Source organism: Sclerotinia sclerotiorum, genomic scaffold (assembly GCF_000146945.2).
Source record: "Sclerotinia sclerotiorum 1980 UF-70 scaffold_6 genomic scaffold, whole genome shotgun sequence".
NCBI lineage: Eukaryota > Fungi > Ascomycota > Leotiomycetes > Helotiales > Sclerotiniaceae > Sclerotinia > Sclerotinia sclerotiorum.
Genome location: NW_001820830.1, coordinates 101,196 through 122,564, shown reverse-complemented (window position 1 = coordinate 122,564; position 21,369 = coordinate 101,196). Strand labels below are relative to the sequence as shown.

Genomic DNA, 21,369 nt, shown 5'->3' with positions numbered 1-21,369 from the left:
ACGGGTTCATAGTATGGAGATTTTCAGAGTGTGAGGAAAATCATTATGATTTAACAAAACGTGAAATCAGTAAATGATTGACTTTTCGGGTTCAGACAGCAGTGCGTTAATAATTGTAGATTGTTCTGGCATTCTAACTATTTGAAGTAGTATGTTGACTTATTGATGTGAAATAAGAATAGATGATTTATATTTGTAATTACAAGGAGTCAGAAGTGGAATTCAAGAGTTGTAGAAATGGTGCGTTATCTGGTCATCATATAAATTCACTGAATGGAAAAAAAATGCACATTATGGTCTCTTAATTTGTCTCCTCCATTAAATAAAACATCAGACTGCAAAACTTTTGATCCTCCTCTCCCACTCTTACTACAACTGATTGTATGTTGACCTGCCGCTACCTGCAATCCTTCTCATTTTGTCATCTTTCCACTCATATTTCCATCTCAGTTCAAAGTAAAAATAACCCCAGACCGCCAAGTAGTACCGACAGAACTAAAAATCCCACTACTAGCAAACTACTTATCACGACTTTCAGCGCGGCACTCTTTTCACCAGTTATTTGCTCCAAACTGCATGCTCCTCTGCACCTATCCGTGTCACGGTCGCATTCTTTTGGAGGTTTATCTAAGAAGCAACATCCATCTTTACATATAAATTAGCTTTAGTTTAGTTTATGAAAGGAGGATTTTCCATTTCTTACCGTAAGTTGGAGTGGAAATAACACTCCCAGAAGTGACGGTGATGGTATATCTGGATTTTGTGGCAGCCGGATTGTCAGCGTAGCCGGCGGGTGTTATGTAGAGACATTTGAGCACATCTCTGTCCTTTGGCTTTGGCTTTCCTTTTCCTCCTCCTCCCCATCTTCCTCCTTTTCCTTGGGCAATAGTGACGAGTGTCAAAATGAGGAATAGTTTAAGGGTGATAAATCTACTGAATCGTGTGGAAGCCATAATGATGATAAGTGTGACTGGGAAATTGGGAAGTTGGCGGAGGATTTTATTTGGCTGTGGAAACTTTGATACTTCCAGGCAAGGAGGTATATATTGAGAATGACGAGTTGATTATTTACACAAATACCATTCGAGAAGTGAATCGTATATGGGATAATTTGTTATAATGTATGTTGAGGACAATGCAGAAAGAGATCGAGGTGCTTCTTATATATGTGTACTGAGGGAGGGAGGCGAGGTCATCTATCCTGATGATGATTCATTGACTGAAAAATCTCTTTAGTGACAAGTCAATAATTGAATCACCAAAACATCAATTGAGTCGCATGCATAACAGTAAATCACATTTTATTTTATTAAAAGTTGATTTAGTATTGTGGCAAGACTCAAAGACTGACTGCTTCCCAAAAGTCACGCACTAATGTTAAGTAAGTTATCAAGCTAGTTCTGAGACTCCGCTGATTTAATAGTTCTTAAAATCTCCCTCGTAAGATCTTCCATACAAAGCATACAATCCACCGTCACCCAAACTCATAAAAGAACCACCCTCAAAACCTGATAGAACACGAAAATACAAAGCTGCCTTAAAAACGTATTCTTCTCCCTGTTTCTCTGTCCCAATCTATTTCTCGGAGTTGTGGAAACAGACGGGCTCAAAGTTGAGGCAGGCATTAACACCGCGCGCTTACTAGGTCGTAGTTCACATGCGGGTTCATTTTCGCACTTCCCTGGAACCCCGCCTGCCCGGAAGCAACAATCGGCTACACAATGAACTTATTAGCAATTGCAAACAAAACTGTATGATGAGCGAAATCTCACGTATATTTTACGTAAAGGTCAAAGATTGGGATGCACTCGGAGGAGAACTACCGGCACCGTTCAATAAAGATGCAGCTATGGTGATTCGAGGTGCACCAATCGAAGATTTGGCCTGAGTGGCGGTAATGAATGATAAGGCAGCAAAGACTACGAGGAGGATAGATCTTTTAAAGCGTGGTAAGACCATGGTGATCTTTCGGAAAATCGATGGACGGCGCGCAACGAATTTGACTCTTAAACTGGAGTATTCTGATACAAATGAGTTTCCTGTTTGTAACGATGTGAACTTTGAAGGTGGGTCCTGTTGAGCTCATGCAGTGTTTGCGAGGAGACTTAAAGGAAGCGTTGTTATATTATAAGAAAGGAAGAAAATGGGAGACATTCTCAACACGAATAAATACAGATATTAGTTCATTCCAGCAGTAATGACTTGCCTTGCAGAACCGATTCATGACTTTGTGAATCGGCGGGAGTCATGTTGCTCAAGAATCATATTTTCTGTTGCACACCGATATTTATGTCCAAGAATCCAGTCATTTATCAAATCAGAGATTTACTTTGTATTCATGAAAAAAATACAAAAGTCAGACTCTAAAAGCACTCCCTCATTGTTCCTGTCAATAAGATTATGACTTCATGAATTATGAAAGGATCATGGTTGCATGTTGAATGTTTGTGTAAAAGTAGTGGCAGAGATTTGCGTAATTGTTAGGAGGAAATTTGATCAAAGTATCCAACTATCCTCTGATGAACTTTATCAGACAGTTTGTATGTGTATAAATTCCTCTCGATACGGTGTTTGTAGACATGCACCAAAAAGAACACTCCAGAATAAACACCCCCATACACAAGCATCTCCGCGAAATGGAACCATAGTGTCTGGTCATGTAGCAGTGACTCGGAACAACGAATCATCGTCACTCGACAGATAAAGTAGAATAGTGAAAAATAAGAGCAACTTTTTATTCTCGACAAATTGCGCCTTCACGACTCCAACTCTATGAAATACACTTGTGCAGAGTGACAAATTTTGCACCATAAAGTGGTTCTATGCATTCGCTTATGAAGCGACGACTAGATGTATAATTATACACTACACCTGGCACTAAGCCAAACATGCGATCATCTCGAACAGCACAAGAATGCTTGATAATATATTCTCAACAGAGCTTCCTTTGGACAACCAATAAATAATCCTCATCCTTACCTCACTTCCCTTATCAACACAAGCTCTCCTACACTCCCATAAATTAATATATCTAATCGGCCACCGTAGCCAAGGTCACCCACCAACTATATGATCTCCACTTATCCCCCGTTCATCAGCCTACAATCTTCGCTGCTCATGAAATGATTATATATATTTATATTTGGTAATCTTACTCATCAAACCAATCAAACAGCTTGTTTGATTGTTACATGATCACTTAGCTTCTATGGTCCAATGGTCAGGATTCCACCCTTCCAAGGTGGAGGTCGGCGTTCGATTCGCCGTGGTTGCATTTCCATTTCGCCCTTTTTTTGTGATCTAAGTAACCTTATGATTTGCTTGAAGTTTTTATCATTGAGTGTTTGCATAGTTGTGGTTATGAGATTGTTTTGATGGGAAAGTAACAAAAGAAATAAATTTTTTAGAAAAATTTCTCGGAGAGAATGTTGAGAAATATGCCTTCCCCACATGCGGACCCGCTACGCTTAGATTCATTACTTATTACTTGCTTAGGGTGGGGAACTCCTAGTCTCATATATTTCACAGCAAAGTTGCAATACAAACTTCTGGATACATTGACGGTGGAAAAAAAATGTAGTTGAGAATTCACCTAAATTTGCATAGACATTTTCTAGGGGAAATTTTGGAAAGCAACGATTTATTCATTTGACTACATAAGATTTAGCGATTATCTATTGAACTTGTCTTGAAAACCCGGCGGAAGGTCGATCTGATCAAGATAGAGAATGAATTTTGGAATCTTGTGCCTCTTGTCTTTCAAATTTCTTCTCCGAAACCCCTTTTCGAAAAGCAATTTCACCCCCTCGTAGTCAACACGACGTTGGCCATCAAGAGGCACCACTTCCTTTCCTTCTTCAAAGATGATCAAATGCTCCAGGTTTCGAAAGCCGAACACGTCGTAAGATTCCAAGAACTCCTGTGTCAAATCATCATTTTGTCTCACATACGTTTGAAATAGATCCAAGCAAGGCAGAAACAAGGTCCGAAGAGTCTGCTTTAAAGCAGGACAATCCCAACATGCCACTCTTTTTAGATCATCCCAGTTGTATAAACATTTAGAGTCATATTCAGTTGAGAAGGTCACCGTGACAGAATCCAATTTCGGGTGGAATAGTCTTGGATTTCCGGGGTTTGGCTGGCACGGCTTTGTATAATGGAGCAATGTAGTGTTTCGGCTTTCGCGATTTCCGAACATAGTTCGAGGATATGGCGCGGAGTTGTGAAATACTACTTTGTCTCTCTGTCTTATGCTTCCAAAATTTCCAACATGATAAAAAGATTTCAAGATGACCTTGACTACTCTACCACGAAAGGTCGCCTTCCAAATCATTTGCCGAATCTCGAGAGGTAGCTCATTGAAAATGGTGAACTTTGAGTCGGCATTTGGTTCATCCATCATCATGGAATTTCCATGTTCGACTAGGTGAGCAGACATCTCGCTGAGGAAAAGAAGCAGTCTCCGAGATTGGATATTTGCTATAGAAGCTAAAATATATGGTATTTATTAGTGATCGTCCATGAAAGCGGAGATGGAGTAAGTTATTGTACCTGATGTTTTGTGGGTTCGTGAGGTAAGTCTTATGTTTGTAGATGGAGGAATTATTGTTGCAAGTTGTTATGCTTCTGTGGGTTAAAGTCTAAGAGGACCAAGAACATATACTTAAGACCAAGACGGAAATAGGAAAATAGCAATGATTAATCATAGATGTTGAGAGTCAAATTAATGCGACCAACAGTCATCCTCACAGAGTCATATATTCCAGTCATAAAGACCATAGGGTATTAGTCGAAATACATCGATGAATCATGGCTCCCAACTCGAAAGCTTGCCCATTTCGTTCATTCCATGCTCTTGATAGACATTCAAATAGCTTGTACATCAAGTTCATATTGAAATAAACAGGACTCAGCAAGAAATCGCAGTGCAGAAACCTCTAATTCCTCAGCATTTCCCCTCAGCTTTCTCGATTGACTGAATTATTCACGAGTTGTAACCCGCAGCCATTAATGCTGCTGATGACTTGGAAATGACCAATATGAATGATTCCCGCATTCAACCACATCATACCATTTTCCATACCTCCAAATGAAGACAACAGGGAGTCGCAAATGACCCATCCTCAAGAGGCAAACAAAGATAACAATAAGAAAACTCAACATCTCCAGAAAAAAAGAACACTCCAAGTTCACCTGGTCTAGCCAGCTTAACCTTAGAAAATTTATCATTTCCAAATATAAAACTTAGAAAGTAGATACAGGATGCAACTCCTTTGTAACTAAAAGAGACATTCACATCTCCGTTTCTGTCTATCTCTCACATAAGTCTAGTACCTGTCACGATTCACCATTAGGATTAGTGTCCTGGGATAAAAGGGAATCACGTGGTAAGGAGCCCTGAGGAGTCAGAAAGCTCCTGAAGGCTCCCTTTATTGTTCATTATATAATCAGAATAGTTTTATAGTTTAGGAGCTTCGTGCTCAACTTAATTATCAATTAGTTTACCTACATTCTACTTGATCTAGTAACGACTTCACTTCCAAGTGAATACCAGTGATAAAGCCTTAACCCATAACTATCAACCAGACGAAACCTTAGGCAGCCGCTGCCTCCAGTACAGTATCGTTACACTCGAGCGCTGTGATTTTCGTGTATATATCACAGATACGTGTGGGCATTTAGATAGTAGGCAGGAATTATCGAAAGGATAAGAATAGGTAGGAATTTTCATAATAGGGAGTGATAGGATTGCTGGAAACTAAGATGTAAATACTAGGTAGCTCAACAAGGGAGTGAAAAAGATACTCTAGATTTTGAATATATCTTTAAACGTCAACATAACCTTTTATTTACTCGTCCTTTGAAGAACAGCATGATATGCGAACTTTCAGCTCGTCCACCCTCTAACCACTTGTCCATTCCCTACACCATACTAGGTATCCAATCCCCAATCTCCGCTCCCTCATGATCAATTAGAAGTAGTAAAAACCAATTTCTCATTCCCAACAACCGTCTATTATCAAACAAACAAACACATTAGCCCAGATTCCTAATCACATAAATCCAAACCCCGAAAGCTCCCAAATCAAGCTCAAGAATAAAATAAAAAATCATAAAGCTTACCTTCAAAACATTTCCAATTCCCGTAACCTGACCTGAAGCATTTTTACCCATGATATTTGCATAATTCGATGCCATTAACTGGACTCCAGAGACGAAATCTTTATTATCGAATCCACTATTTTCTTAAATCAGTAGCTGTATTTCATCATTTCCATTCATTTTATTCTCAGAAAACCACTCAAGATACGGGATTTAAGTATATAAATGCAAAAGAACATACCAATGACCACCTCCACTCGGCGTATTATCCACGGTCTGCAAATTTCCAATCTGAGCAACCGACATACCAGCGCCCTTAGCCAATTTCTCATACGCACTTATCGCCGTGGGAATAGATCCCTGCAATAAAGTCAACTCATCCTTCGTACTCTGAAAATGTATCTTCGTATTCAACATCAGGGTATTCGCATCCACAACGGGCACTTGCGGGGTGAGGGCACCACAATTTAAAAGAACACCTGTTTTATACTGGGCGCCGAATGCGGGCATGAAGAATCCGGATAGGAGTAGAGAACCGCCTGAGACACCGGTGAAATATACATTCCCCGCATCGAATGATACGTCTTTGGATAATTGGGTTTGGATTAGTGTATTTACTGCTGCGGCGTGGGCGACGCCGTCGGTACGTTGGAGACCGGATCCACCTCCCCAGAACATTTTTTTGTTTGGAGCGAGGACGACAACTCCCATGAGATTATTCTGGACTGCTTGATTGGGAAAGTCGAAGAATGATGTTCCTCCATCGCCGTGGAGAAGAACGTTAAGACCTGCTCTTCTGGTTGTGTTGGATGATGCTGTGCCGCCGGTTACTCCTGATGCTGGGGTAAACATATTTGCCGGAGCGCTGATTTTATAACGAATTGGAAGACCACTATTTAGTTAGTACTTTTACTTGCATGAATTGGGATCAAGGAAAGGTACTTAATCTGAACGGTTTTATCTAAAATCATCGTTCCACCTGCAGCTTTGGATACACCACCCGCAGTTCCTGTTTTCGTCGTAGAGCCTGTAGAAGATGAAGCGGTATTTTTCTTAGGTAAAGCATTAACAGGAGATAGAAGAACGAAGAGTAGGAAAAGTAGTAAATCTTTAATGAAAATCATGATGAAATTGAACCAAACGCCCAGCGCTGAGAAGGAAAAAATGAATGAAAGGAAATTTCGAGATAGGCTCAGCCGTGAGTTGAGAAAAGTATTGGACGGAGTATCTTTTAATGTAATATTTGCCTTACAGTTCCAAGTAGTTCAGTAACCTCTTGGATTGAATATCAAACTACCAAGCCAATTTTCATAATAAATTTCATCCTAGAAATGTATTGTGAAGCATTCTAAGGTTTGACTTGGCGGTCATGATTGGGGTCAGAAGTTTGACTCGGGCCAAAATCTCTTGGCAAGAGTGGTTAAATCCTCAATTAGAATTTTGATGGAAAAAGCTGGGGTTTGAAGTTCAGACTCAATTGAGAAAGAAGTAAAAACTCAAATATCTTGTGAATCGCGATTTGGTATTCATATGAGATCCTTTGGCCTTGGGTATCATAGATGATTTCCCCACATGTTGCTGAAACAAGTACTGGGTCATTAAACATCTTATCTAGAGTTTATAATAGATAGCTCGCAAAAAGAAGAAAAAGAAAGACTTTTGACCATATCCAGAAATCGACTAGAATTTCTAGACTTGGAATTTATCAAATTCATGACACTCGAGGGTTTGGACTTATTTTTCATACCATAAGAATGATATATATCCAAATCTTGACGATGTAGGAATCAATATTTATGAAACATTTAGCGACAAACATAAGGGGGTAGATTTCGTCATTCAACACAGATCAGAAAAATATAGATATCGTTTGTTTGACATATACGAGTAGAGAAAGCCAAATTCATCTTGGAAAGCAAAATTCCTCAGTCCCAGTGCTTTGTTTCTGGATAGGCTTTGGGATGAAATGTTGTAATCTTGTTTGAAGTTGATGATAAATTCTCTGATGTGGTTTCTGATACTCTCGCACTGACGATGAGATATCGTTCGTGTATTGAAGATGCTCCCCAACCGTGCATCATTGGAATATTTACTTGAGTAGGTTGAAATGGAAATATTTTGCAGGACGTTGGAGCTTGAGATACTGCACAAACTATTTTTAGATTGCGTAATTCTGTAAGAATCAACATCGGCTTGCGAGAGAAAGACACTATAAGTTTGAGATATTAAGGATTATGTGGAAACATCCAGACTTTATTGAAATCATCGTATTCAGAGCAAACCCACATAAACTTCGGATCTTCTCGGCATGTCATGAGTTAAGCATGCCGGCAGGTCATTCGTCTCAAATCATAGATATGTACTCCAGGTGGAGCATTGTGGGTTCTGAATGCACCGCCACAAGCTTCATAATCTACTTCTCTCTTGGCACACAAACAAGCTGAAAACCCCCAGTATATTCAAAGCAAACGTCATCAGGCTTAATGGCTCAGGATATGTCAACTTGTCGTCGTGGACCTGTGGATGATTAGGAGATATAAGTTTGGGTGGACATCTAGAAGGGAGGATCATTGTAGAATTTCGTTTGTGTATTTTTGTCAAAGTATGTAGTATCAAGTGCCCAAATATTATCCCTTGTAGGTACTGTACCTGTATTCTAAAGAGTAGAAAGAGATATTGTGCGGGGTATTCGAGTACATAGCACTCACTTCTTCCTCTAAGCGCTGTGGATGAATGGGGGAGCTTCTCCTTTCAAACGATTGCTTCTCGTGGATCATAAGTCACCTCGAATAAAAGCATCAAAATGCATATAACAAATCAAATACACACAAGTACACAAGGACATGACATATACAGGAGAATATTCATTCACTTCATAGATGCATCGAGTCACTTCGAACCACCTTTCCACTGCTCCCCACCAATGAGAAAATATTTATACCTGCAGCAACAAACTTCATTACCAAAGATGTTTCACACAGGCGGCTCGGCATTTGTTGTAGGGCGATGCATGGATTCGAACATCTCCGTCATAAGGTGTTAAATATTTGTTGATATGGTAGAAGGAATATCATGGTCTTTTTCGAGATTTTGGTTATTCGCATTCGAAAGCAAAAGACTGCCTGAGAACTTACGAGTACCTGGTTAAATCTTAGATAAATTACAAATCATATATCACTCTTGAATCTTAATAATGTCGAAAGAGTAATAGAGGGCCATACGGTAACACAATTCTATTGTACGGAGTCATCGTTTGTTTGTGTTTTTCCTTTCTACCTCACGGATAAGATATCCAGAACCCCAGTACTCCTGTACTCCTGTACTCAGAACCACCACTAAAGGGTCTAACTGCGCCACTTTTCTACACCTTCTTCGTTCCTTCGGCTGCAGTTATCTCCACTTCAATAACAATAACCTTAACAAGTTCCCATTCCCCAGAAGGCAACGAAGAAAAAATATTTAACACTTTCTTCACCATAGAGAGAGCTTCACTATTACGATGGTTGATGCCGGTATAGTCAAGAGAAAGGATACCACAAAAGGTCCTCCTTTACGTATATTATCTCTAGGTAAGCCAAGCAAAACCTCCAACCTTTCGCCAGTCCACTAACATATTACAGATGGAGGTGGTGTACGAGGATATTCTATGCTCATTATCATTCAAGAGCTTATGCATAGAACTTATGTCGAAATCGAAGGAAAAGCCCCTCGACGAGATCAAATCCCCAAACCTGCCGATCATTTTGATTTGATATGTGGTACAGGAACAGGTGGTTTAATTGCGATTATGCTTGGCAGATTACGACTGGATTTAGAGACTTGTAAAGAAGTCTATGTACGAATGACGAGGAAGGTTTTCGAAACGGATAAAACCATCGCGGGTATCCCATATCGATCGACTCTATTTAAGGCTTCAAAGTTGGAGGAGGCTATTAAAGAGTGTGTACGAGAACACACTTTGTTCGAAAAGGAAGGAAATGATGGGGATAGGTACGCGCCAGCATCCAACTATCCGGGAAGTCCTATTAGTCCATTTAGTCCGGCCGCGAGGGCAGAACCAAGGCGGCATTCAAGTAATGCTAGCGTCGCAAGTTTCAGTAACAGGAGTCCTAGCAGCTATCAGAATAAACCATACATTTCTTCGAGGTGGGGGAATCCTAATGCTAGATTATATGACAACCGACCAGAAAGGACAAAGACGTAAGGTTTTCCACAAGCACCATATACTAAAATAGCTAACATAGAATAGTGCTGTAACAGCAGTCTATAAAGGTACTCCAAAAGGTGGAGCGCCAGCCTTACTTCGGTCCTACGATTCACGAAAAGAACCCTCACCGGAATATGACTGTAAAATTTGGGAAGCAGGACGAGCAACATCAGCTACCGGACTCGCATTCAAACCTATTCAAATCGGACAATCAGTATTTATTGACGAAGGTGCTGGCCAATTTAATCCTGCGCCAGTAGTTCTCGATGAAGCTGCAGTTAACGAATGGCCTGGACGAGATGTCGGAGTATTTATTAGTATAGGGACAGGAAAGAGACCACCAGGAAGTGATCACAATCAACATATGTGGTATGAAGGGTTCATGGGAGAATTCGCAGACGCACGAAGACGGTTGATATCTAAAATTGAAGGATGCGAAGCCACACATCAATACATGAAAGCGGAACATCTCAGTAAACGAGGCGTCAACATTGAAAATTATTATCGACTGAATGTGGAAATTGGCGTGGGAGAATTTGGTATGAATGAGTGGAATCGTCTCGCGGATATTAGCACCGGAACTAGAAGGTATCTAGCCAAGAACGATATCCAAAAAATGAACATCGAGGCAGCTGTGAAATTGGCAAAGATTCACCGAGCGATCCAGAGAGCAAATGGCCACATGAGAATACCATCCATGGGTAATAGAGGGGAAAGTTATAAAGACCTACCCGATGTTCCCGAAGCGAATCCTCTGGCTGTGGAACTCCCGGCGGAAGTACCTCCATTGACACCTGTTTCCAATAACGCATGGACACCATCCCCTAGACCAAGTTACGAATCAGGACATCACGATAGTCTGGAAGTTGCACCTTTGAGCACCATTAAGAATGATACCTTCTCTCCGATTTCCCCCTTAGACCACCATTCGCCCCACTCATCTCCTTTAAGCGGACCCAGCGATTATGACGATAGATTGACTGTTAACTCCCCGACTCCAAGCCAATACCGCACCGCTTCTGGATCTGATAAAATCGCAATAATGAGTTTGGATGAATATCCTCGTCCAGATATTCGGATTTCAGATCCTCCACTAAGAAATCCGAGGAGAGTTTCTGGTCCACCACCAGTACCGCCGAAAACACCAATTAATGGGGAAAGACCTGGAGATGGAATGTATAGAAGACCAATTGATAATGGAAATGTGGCACCCTATCCATTGGAGGATGGACCGCCACCCATAGTTAATATGGCCAGGAAACCTAATTATGGAAGATAGAGGTTTTGATGGGAAGGAAGGGCGGAGAAACAAAATAACTCGAGCTACCTACCGATTGATTGATTAAATGATGAATTAGGATATTTGAAATGGGGAAGGAAATCGGCGTTTTCGCTTAAGCTCAGAAATGAGTAAATTATGGATTTATGATGGGAGTTTGGAAATCGGCTGCTTGGTTCAGATGAAATGGGGGTTGTTGCGATACCTTTTTGATTTTTTATGCTTCTTTTCTATGTTTTTTTATGGGGATGAATGGAGTGGAATGGAATGATGAATACCTAGTAGATGCGAGTGGATTGAAGTGATATATCCCCAGAAAGCAGAGAGCAGAAAGCGATTTGGTTTTTAGTCAAATGGATGTTCTGATGTACTGAACAAGTACACACTAGGTAGTTTTATTTACCTTTTTATGGATTTATTTGATTCTTACTATTCGTATATTCTTTTTGTTGCTGTAAATATAAATATAAATAAGTGCTGTCGCCATACACCTACCTACCTACCTTCCAATCACATACATAAATTTAACATAAACACACAATCAATCTATTTCAAGGCAATAAATTACTTTCTAATCCAAAGCAAAAAAAAAGAAAGAGAAAAAAAAACATAAAATATCCATAGCATCCATTGATTGATTTGATCCCTTATTCCAGTTCAAAAAGCCTTCCTTCCTTCCTTCCACTTTTCCTCGAATCGCAGAATGCTCTCAAAAGTAAGTAGCACAGATCAAAAAGTTCATAATACGTAGACGCCATAATGCCCAATGATAAAGAAGAAAGAAATGTTCGAATACAACAAACAACCCCTGCGTCATATCTCATCATCCATCGCTATTTTACACGTCCCCTTCTTAATTCTAAATCGGGTAAAAGATCTATCCCATATTCCCGCCCATTTCACGCCCACTCGTAGTCGCCGTCGATGGGTTGTCATTATTCCAACTCAAATATGTGTGATCACCGAGTTTTCTTGGCTTGATAAGATGCGTGACGGTAAAGAGTGCGCCGAGTAGGATACAGAGACCTCCAACGACAATGTACGCGATACCTAAGAAAGGATTCTTGCCACCCATGACAGTACGAGTGGAAATAATGATAGATTTGGTTCCGCCGTATTCGGTAACGTTGAAAACTGTAAATTGTTAAGGAAAATCCAAAAACCGAAAAATACCCAGAGGTCTCAAACTTACGATGTATAATTTCAACTTGATATTGTCCAGTTTTCATGGTATCATCGTCATTTCTTTGTACCAGTTTACTGAATGTTGGCAACCCAGCCAATCTCATCCATACTTGGAATGCTTCATCGTTCTCAAGATCGGGGTGGTAATCATCGCTATAATTTTTTGGATATCGTTCCACCCAGTTTGGAGGAACAATGACTTCCGACCAATTGTATTTTGTTTGACCATACAATGCCCTATCACTACTCCATGACACATCCGAATTATTCTTCATGTGATATATCGAACCATTTGAGGAACTTCCACCCGCGACGTTTTGTAGGATTGGAAATGAGAATGTATCGTTAAACACGGAATTTGGAGCTAGACCACATGGATAATATGGTTTTTCGACACCATTGTCATTTACGGTCGTGAGTGGTGTACAATCGCCAGAGTGGATAGTACTCGCTGAAACGGCTTTGCCGGAAAGCTGATCGGAGTCAAAGGACTTGGCGTATCGTCGATGGTTTTGATAAAAGTTGGTGAGCTTGTAGTAGAACAGAACAGGAGGTTCCATCGGGGATTTAATTGGAAATGTGAGCCGACATTGGACAGCCGGGACAGTGGCATGCGCGACACTACCGTTGTAGTATGTTTGATTGATATTTTGTCTACACCATTCTGGAGCAGTTCCTTCATATTCATGTGGCTTTTTGAAAAACATATCGACGTTATCCGAAGGCATGAGACTCCCGGTGTCGACCGAGTTCTGACAAATTGGCGCATCTGTATGACATCTCGAATAATCGAGTACAATTTCTTGGACCTATTCCGAAACATCAGTTATGACCTTATCAAAATTACTATTCTAGAAATCGTGCTTTGTTTACTGACCACACTACTAGCGTATAATAACCCACCACCAATTGGCGCGAATATTATTCCAATGGCGAAGAATAATGGAAGTACGGTTTTAGGTGTGAGAATAGGTCTAGCATCGTGTCAGCTTCATCCTCGCGCAATCATTCCCAAGCGTATACTCACTGCCATGCCTTCAATCTTTGTTGTCTAAATGCCGTATCTATTGATCGCAGATAACTGTCAGTACGCCAGTCCTATAGCATCAGATCGTGGGTTTCTGACTTGCTGGCCTTCTACTCTTCGTCTTGCCTTTGTCCCCGTGTAAATGAGGATCCTGCGAACTGATAGAGTCCTCATGTTGCATTGCTGGTGGTTGATCAGCCATCTTGAAGATGATTTGCGATCATGAGCCAAATGTGGATTAGATTTGATTTTGTGTTGCAAGTCGCAGAAGAATCCAAATGGTAGTTAAATTATGGTGGTTGATGGAGTTGTCGTCGCGATTGATGGCGCACTTGAAGCCCGTGGTTTCCGCCGCGGCGATTTAAATTTAGCGCATTTCAGCCACATTTTGTCTGGAAAAGTTTCAGCCACAGTAGGGAGACGAACTGAAAGGTTCTCTTAATCATATGCATGAGGGGCATCGTGAATGCTTAAGTCATCACAATGCATCTATGCAAAGCAGACAACACAAATGAAACTATCTTTACTTTCTTCATGGCTCTATTACTATTGACGCTAGACCCATACAGTACGATGCTGCTAATGCTACTCCCAACCGGCTTGCTAACAACAGTAGCCATGACAATCAAATAACGCTATAATGGTATCTTGTATATCTATACTCCTAGCAAACACCCATACCCGCCCATATGTGCTCCTCGTACCCATGACAAAATTGCTTCTAGAATCATTACTCATCTTTAAACAACCACGCACCGCCTGGCCTCATAGCTTCAGCATATCTTTCAGCTACCTTTTCTCGTTCTACTTCTTTTTGTCTTGTCTTTAATGCTTCGTCTTCTTGTGTGTTAGGAAAATCAGCCTCCCAGAATCCAGGGGGCGTGCTTCTCCGTGGAACAACAGATCGGTGCTTCCCCATTGTATTCGATAACTTCCACTTTCTAGCTTGTGCTAAAACTTCCTTCCTTTCTTGTTTTTGCATGGTCCAAATCTTGTGTTTGTTGTCGCCTAGGTACCCTTCTAGAAGATTGTCTTCCTCTTTCTTTTGTGAAGTTGTAGGATCTTCTCTCGCCTGGTAGAGAGCTTGCGCTAAGGCGCCAAATTGTTTTCCACAACATTCTTCTCTAACACAGCCCGGAAGACATTGGCGATCCTTACCACGAACTACCTCTGAGTATGCATACTCATAACCTTGATTGAAGTTGGGATTAATTTTGAAATGATCTAGTCTCAACATGGTTACGGGTCGTGATCTATATGGCTCTTGTTCGGGGTCATCCGAATCAAGGTCCTGCTTCTTTCCTCTTCTTGGTCTTCTGCTCGTTGTAGTCGGTGGCATGGAAACTCCCAACCTCACCTTTGGAGTAGATTTGGTAGGTGACCTAATTGATTCCCGAGATACTTTTGTTGCTCGTTTTGGAGACAGCTCGACAGATGTAGTTAAGCCTCGCCTGGAAGCTCTTATTGGTGGTTGGGAAATTTCCCTCATAATGCCAGCTTGAGGACGGCTTGTAGGTCTCTTGACGGTTTCATCCCCTTCGTCGCTCACAGATTCTCTTCTTTCCAGCTTCGGAGTCTCTTTCCTGGTACCACTTCGAGGACGATTGACAGTTTTGCTGGCTTCGCGTCCCTCATCGCTTACAGCCGCTCTTGATCCCCGTACCGGAGTAGCATCTTGCAGATGGTCATGACGATGCTTTGGGAAGCATGGTGTACTTTCTGAAAATTCTCTTTCATCAAACCGCGACATAGTTATCTCTGTTGACAGCTTTGATGGTGAGAGTATTACCGATCGTACTTCTGGAACTGCTGATTGCGGTGTTGGATAGGCCGTTCTCTTTGTTGGTGGTGAGCTTGAAAGCAGATTATCGAGGAGATCGGTGGAATGAATACGTTCCTTTTTCACAGAAGCAGGAGATTTTGCGGGGCTAATTGACTCCCCATCCTCAAGTATTTCCTCCACTCCTCGAACCACAGCATTTGACTTTCGTTGACGTTTGGCAGGAAGCTTGGTATCCGCTGTGTTTGGAAGGATACGATTGGTACTGAGTGGTCGCAATGGCTTGCTGACTGAGCTTTTGCCTCTCTTACTCACTGGCGTAATCATTGGCCTCCTTGGCTGCTCGATTGTGACAGGTGTAAGAGCTTGGTTTCTCTCATCCATACTGTCACCAAATAACATCTCATCGCTCATTTCATTCTCAACCTCGTTCTCCACGTCCTCTGTAAATGGCACAAATACTCGACGGCGCTTTCTTGGTGTAACAACCTTGTTGCCAATGTCGTCCAAATCGAGGCTTTCACTTGCATGAAGTGTCCTAGAAATGATAGGACTACTTGAGTCAATATGCTCTACCTTGACCTTAGGCACAGGCGTGTTTTGTGATTCATGTTCGTTCCTTTTCCTCTTCCCAACCGAGCGGGTATATATGAATTCTGGGGTGTCGCTGGATGATTGCATCTTGGGTATCTCCATGTTTGGCTCCCTTGCGATATCACTCTCCCTGTCACCAGATGGGGAGGACTCGGGATCTTGCGTAGAACTTGAATGCTGAGGTTCTATAGGTAACAACCGAGCGTCGTCTTCGACACTGATTACACGCTGAGATTTGTACACATGTCTTGGAAGCTGGGGAGATTCATGATTCGCTTCCTCATAGTCACCTTTCTCAGGCTCAAAATCATCCGGATCATATTGTCGAGTCTTATTTGCTTGGGCATCTTTTGTAGGACTCATTAAAAGGACTTCAGATGGTGGAGCAGCCAGAACGATACCTCCGGGGTCACTCCGCAAAATATTTCTAGCCATGGTAATATTGCTTCCTAATTCTCGTGAACCTGACCTTAATTTCCCAATTTCTTGTGCTTGTGCAATATATTGATCAGCTTTGTTTGTAAATGGTGTATTTTGCTCGTTATTCCACACTCCCGATTGACGTGATTTCGCCTTCTTTTCCCGCAGTATTTCGGCAAGTTTGTCTGCTCTTTCTTTCTGTATCGACCATTGCTCCTTGACACGTTTGTGATCATTCAAGAGTTTCTTATAATTCAATTCCCGGCCCTCTGAAGATAGTTGACCGTTGTCAAAGGAACTCGGCCTTTTATTGTCGGTACTAGAAAGCTCGGCATCTCTTGCTCGTATGGCCGCATTGCTTAGTTCCATCGACAGCTTTTTGTTTTGCTCCTCAAGATCTTCTACCCGTGAAGTTACATTCCGATACTTCTTCAGCTCCTCCGTGAGAAGCCTATTCTCTTCGCCAAGTTTGTCAGCTCTAGTAGCTGCATCTCGATTTGATCGGAGCTCCTCTTTGAGTCTTGAAATGTCCTCTTCTAGAAGCTTTATTTTAAGGCCCTTCTCCAGCAGCGCATCATCGTCTGAGCCGGCCTGAGCAGCCTGTTTTTTATTGCCGGTTTCAAAGGATTTCACTTTTGATCTTAAACTCTTTAATTCATCCTTGCGAATTATCGTATTGTCACCATCGACAAGTTCTGCCAGTCCAGCACGATCAGTAAACAAGCTTAATTCGTTCGGAGGGATGGGATTACCATTGCTGAGATTTTGCTCGATGTTGTTGCAGACCTTTTCCAATTGCTCAAACAATTCGCGTCTACCAATTTCCCATTGCTCCATTTCTGCCCTTAGTGATGAATTCTGCGTTCATCACGGCTGTTCTGTGAGGTGAACTGTTGAAGTGGCGCGTCGCGTCTGGATTCACTTTGACGTCAATTTACTTTTGACGCGGCTGCCGGAACTCGGGTTCGGCAGAAATCATCTTCACTTCCGACAACTCCCGACATTACCGAAATTCACTCGCAGCAAACAGACATCTATTATAAAATCACTCAGGCACAATTCGAACAAGTTTTCTTCCTCTTCATTTATTAAAAAAAAAGCTTACGTGAAGATAATACGCCTTCAAATAGCATTCTACACCTTACCTCAAGTATTATCGTCGTTCGACCATGTTCACCAATGCGATGTAAGGTCTTAATAAAATCCTAAGCAGAGACTTGCTCTGCTCCTAATTAGCTTGAAATCTGAGTTGTCTTTCAATAAAACCATTATACTGCTCGAATTTAGCTTCTGAGGTATGATGAGTTAGTTACCTCCTAGGGATGGTATGGACAAGCTGGCTGTATTGCTCGCCGAAGAAACACTTTACGGGTCCTTGTTGCCGGAATCCTAATTTCTCTGGTTTGCTAGCTTTAACTGAAGGAATCGGCCTTATATATCGTCCCTAATAACCCATGCCCCACTTGACCGTGTGTTGGCCGCGGTAGCTGCAATGCGTCATTAGGTTAGCTGGGCTTCAAGGCTACAAACCTGGGCTCAGCCTCTCGAAGGCTGCGGGGCCCCTCGGTGTTCCCATGGCTCTAATATATTGAAAGAATGAAGCGGAATACTTTGCACTGTGATTAAAAATTAATGCCTCTCGGTGCAAATGCAATCAGTGGGAGCCCAGGTCTTGAAGCGAGATCGGATCCTTTTGAAGTTCCAACATCAATATCTACCTCCTCCGAGCCTTATATACTGCGCATATAATAGATTGAGCTAAAGTTAGTTTGCTTTCTCTGGCTTTCAATATGTATTGCATCGCTTCACGTAGTTCGTGGTTCCGTGCTTTCTTGGTTTATTTAATAGCCTTGATTATTATGTGATGCTTTGAGTCATAGAAATTGGCACCAATGCTGCATTACCAGTTGAAATACAATTTACCTTGAAGTTTAAGGTATGCATTAACTTCATTTTACATTCCCCTATTATGTACACCCACGAAAGATAATGAAATTGTTGTCCCAGTGTGTACTGATTATTTGGGAGTTGATACTGGTGGGGCCGCTGTAAAGATTTGGCTTCCGATCATAACGGATGAGACAGGGACAATATGGAGCAAGCTAGTTGCTATAATTACAGTCATCGCCAGCCCATTTGTCGTGCATATCTCTTCAGCCTCGATAAGTGGTCCAGTAGAAGAAAGTGTGGAAGTAGTAGAAGAACGCGTACCGCTAATTTCAGCAGTGAGAGTACTACTGCTTACTAGACTCAGCGGCGACAGATTGACAGCACAATCTGTTCCTACTTCATCAGTCCCCCATCCACTCGCTGCAAATAACCTGCACCATTCCTGAGCGCTCGTCTCATTCTTACTGATCGTGACAGCGTAACATATATCATACGAGCCTTGATTACTGCTTTCAGTCCCATTTCCTGCGTTGTAGTCTAGACAAGCCTCCATACAACCACCCAAATCTGCCACGGTATTAGGCACCGCGAAACGCTGAAGCATTCTAGTGGAATCTACATTGAAAGTTCGATTGCAAAATAGTCGGAAGTTTGTGGGTTTCATATCCATGCCCGGAGTAGCTTGAACTATTGTATTATTCGAGTATGGATCGGTTTGACACGGCGAAGTTACGTTTGTGACCGCTAGAGTTGACTGCGATTGATTTTGCCTGGTATCTACACGTTAATTATAGTTTCTCCAGAATTTAAAGTCTGCTTACTTCAGATCATTGTTTTTGTTCCTGCTCTTCATTCCTCCTGCAATACCACCTCCAATTCCAGCAGCAAGAAGTGCAGCAACCATCATTACAATTACCCAGAACCATATGACCCTCACTCCTAGTATTTCGCGGTAGTATCTTGAAAATTGTCCATTTCCCTCCAGCTCCGCCACAATCTCAGGCTGCATTAGTGCATTCTCATATTTCTTCTGCGCCTCCCAGTCCACCTGCAACCCATCCTGGTGGCTGATAGGCCTGTGACGCGACACCTCAAGACCAGCTTCTGGTGGTATAGGAATTGGTGGTTCAATTACCCTCAGTTTCTCAGGCATTGTTTAAAAAGCTGATATCATAAATGTATCTTTTGAAAGGAAATCTCTTCAGAGCGTTGATTGAAGAAAATTAAAAAGAAAAATTAAGCGCATGTAACGCGCGGAAGTAGCTGCATACAAATGAAGCATTTTCAAGTGCCGTGACGAACTTTTCCGTTATTGTTGTCTGACAATATTAGCATGGAAGAACAACAACACGGGGCGCCTTGAAAAGGCTACTATGCTTGAAGGGTGTGCTGATCCTTTGATGCATGTGTTTTTTGGGAGACTTTCGTAACTGCAGCTGACTACATGATGCGACTGGTGGAAAGAGAAATAAGGTTCAGGTGATATACCTTCTTCATGGTATGCGATATTTTGTAGTAGCCGTTCCTTCAAGGTTACTCTGATTAGCATGACATTGATAAGTTTATACGGAGGGCTCAGCCGCAATCCTACAGATTTTGGCTGTCTTGCACCGTTTTTGGTGGGTTGAAAATCTAATAACTGGCCCCATTACTTTGAGATATCTGCAACAATTAATGTTTTTTTAGTCTTACTTCCTTCTGAGTGTCGGTAGTTACATCTGAATTTACTAAATCTCTACGCCTCTCAAACCAGCAATACACGCCCCTGAAGGAATTGTGGTCGTGCTTCCTCGCGAAAATCTGGTGTTTGTCCGAAAAGTTGCTGCGCCAAGTCTCGCCGCACACCACCAAACTTCAAACACCAACAAGAAGGATTTTATGCAGCCCTAAAATAAATTTGACACAAAAGCCCCGACATCTGGTCCATAGATGAAGATGTTGATTTCGTCTTTCTAATAAACTCGTTTTGCGATGGTTTGTTGTTTGTCTCAGTCCATGCAAGGCCTGAACAGACCAGAATCTAAGCGGCAATTCTGTACTTGGAAATTGCTTTGAAGATTTCCTTTCCATTTCACCCATCTGGTTAAGAATTTTCTTAAGATGTGCAGCACTCTTACCTGAGACTATCACTTTTTCTGACGCCGGCCGTTCGGCCACGCAAAAATGTCACAGGTTCCAGACCTTTTCATGCAGATTAGATGAAACCTTACAACTAATCTGAAAAGGTCAAGCAAGATCTTTCACTACGATGCTTTATATGCAAAATCATTTGTCCAAAACAGTTCAGTCTTCTAACCATGCACAAATGCCGCAAAAAGAAAATCTGCGGAGGAGGCACAGCGTGCTTTTGTGTACTAAGTAAGTGTGAGCTTTCCATCACAGTAATCTACACTAAACTCGAAAGGAATTCCATAAATAATTAGAGCCTATGATGTGTATCTGTAGCTCTGCCTCAGGGAGAATTTCGGTATACATCAACGGGGTCGTCGTCTGTTGATGTTCCAACGGATGTAGACCCCGCACAGATTCGGAATTAATGGTAGGTGATTAGTATTTCCAAAGATCCATTTGCCGCTCGCAAAATAGGTCATTGAATTACTACTAGATTAAAATCTAAAGTATGGATATTGCTTCACTGAATTTTGAAATGACTTCGCGGATTCGGATTTTCAACGCGTGTAAACCTATTTTGTCTCGTGCTGGTTCTGAGTGGGGACAGAAAGCCAGTATCGATTAGGAAGATACGGTAGGAGAGTGTTGGCAAAGAACTTACAGCCGACAGATGTTAGCTAACCACAATCACGTTTGAGGACCCTGTGATAGGCTGGATAACATAATACACTTGCAGTCAATAGTTTTCAAAAATTAAAACAAGAAAATCTGTA

At 41.7% G+C, this 21,369-nt stretch overlaps 9 protein-coding genes and 1 non-coding gene across 10 annotated transcripts; 4 read left to right on the top strand and 6 right to left on the bottom strand.

Annotated features, from left to right (window-relative positions):
• Nucleotides 1-674: 674 nt before the first annotated feature.
• On the bottom strand, nucleotides 675-953 carry SS1G_04874 (predicted protein; the record flags this gene model as incomplete). Its single annotated transcript, XM_001593397.1, has 1 exon — nucleotides 675-953. The coding sequence occupies one exon, from the start codon at nucleotides 951-953 to the stop codon at nucleotides 675-677; it is 279 nt and encodes a 92-aa protein (XP_001593447.1).
• Nucleotides 954-1,756: 803 nt separating this feature from the next.
• On the top strand, nucleotides 1,757-1,888 carry SS1G_04873 (predicted protein; the record flags this gene model as incomplete). The annotated part of the gene is made up of 1 exon (XM_001593396.1): nucleotides 1,757-1,888. The coding sequence occupies one exon, from the start codon at nucleotides 1,757-1,759 to the stop codon at nucleotides 1,886-1,888; it is 132 nt and encodes a 43-aa protein (XP_001593446.1).
• Nucleotides 1,889-3,202: 1,314 nt separating this feature from the next.
• On the top strand, nucleotides 3,203-3,274 carry SS1G_14642. Its single transcript has one exon. It is a non-coding gene; the product is annotated as a tRNA-Gly (tRNA).
• Nucleotides 3,275-3,670: 396 nt separating this feature from the next.
• SS1G_04872 (predicted protein) lies at nucleotides 3,671-4,402 on the bottom strand (the record flags this gene model as incomplete). The annotated part of the gene is made up of 1 exon (XM_001593395.1): nucleotides 3,671-4,402. One exon carries the CDS (start codon nucleotides 4,400-4,402, stop codon nucleotides 3,671-3,673), a length of 732 nt encoding a protein of 243 aa, XP_001593445.1.
• Nucleotides 4,403-5,968: 1,566 nt separating this feature from the next.
• Nucleotides 5,969-7,226, bottom strand: SS1G_04871 (hypothetical protein; the record flags this gene model as incomplete). Its single annotated transcript, XM_001593394.1, has 4 exons — nucleotides 5,969-6,013; nucleotides 6,124-6,238; nucleotides 6,344-6,994; nucleotides 7,045-7,226. 4 exons carry the CDS (start codon nucleotides 7,224-7,226, stop codon nucleotides 5,969-5,971), a joined length of 993 nt encoding a protein of 330 aa, XP_001593444.1.
• A 2,853-nt stretch (nucleotides 7,227-10,079) lies between these two features.
• SS1G_04870 (hypothetical protein) lies at nucleotides 10,080-10,359 on the top strand (the record flags this gene model as incomplete). Its single annotated transcript, XM_001593393.1, has 2 exons — nucleotides 10,080-10,302; nucleotides 10,352-10,359. 2 exons carry the CDS (start codon nucleotides 10,080-10,082, stop codon nucleotides 10,357-10,359), a joined length of 231 nt encoding a protein of 76 aa, XP_001593443.1.
• Nucleotides 10,360-12,465: 2,106 nt separating this feature from the next.
• SS1G_04869 (hypothetical protein) lies at nucleotides 12,466-14,002 on the bottom strand (the record flags this gene model as incomplete). The annotated part of the gene is made up of 5 exons (XM_001593392.1): nucleotides 12,466-12,722; nucleotides 12,781-13,582; nucleotides 13,651-13,747; nucleotides 13,801-13,837; nucleotides 13,900-14,002. 5 exons carry the CDS (start codon nucleotides 14,000-14,002, stop codon nucleotides 12,466-12,468), a joined length of 1,296 nt encoding a protein of 431 aa, XP_001593442.1.
• A 528-nt stretch (nucleotides 14,003-14,530) lies between these two features.
• SS1G_04868 (hypothetical protein) lies at nucleotides 14,531-17,431 on the bottom strand (the record flags this gene model as incomplete). The annotated part of the gene is made up of 1 exon (XM_001593391.1): nucleotides 14,531-17,431. The coding sequence occupies one exon, from the start codon at nucleotides 17,429-17,431 to the stop codon at nucleotides 14,531-14,533; it is 2,901 nt and encodes a 966-aa protein (XP_001593441.1).
• A 1,180-nt stretch (nucleotides 17,432-18,611) lies between these two features.
• Nucleotides 18,612-19,637, bottom strand: SS1G_04867 (predicted protein; the record flags this gene model as incomplete). Its single annotated transcript, XM_001593390.1, has 2 exons — nucleotides 18,612-19,254; nucleotides 19,306-19,637. The coding sequence occupies 2 exons, from the start codon at nucleotides 19,635-19,637 to the stop codon at nucleotides 18,612-18,614; spliced, it is 975 nt and encodes a 324-aa protein (XP_001593440.1).
• Nucleotides 19,638-20,781: 1,144 nt separating this feature from the next.
• SS1G_04866 (predicted protein) lies at nucleotides 20,782-21,021 on the top strand (the record flags this gene model as incomplete). Its single annotated transcript, XM_001593389.1, has 2 exons — nucleotides 20,782-20,842; nucleotides 20,930-21,021. The coding sequence occupies 2 exons, from the start codon at nucleotides 20,782-20,784 to the stop codon at nucleotides 21,019-21,021; spliced, it is 153 nt and encodes a 50-aa protein (XP_001593439.1).
• Between the last annotated feature and the right edge of the window lie 348 nt (nucleotides 21,022-21,369).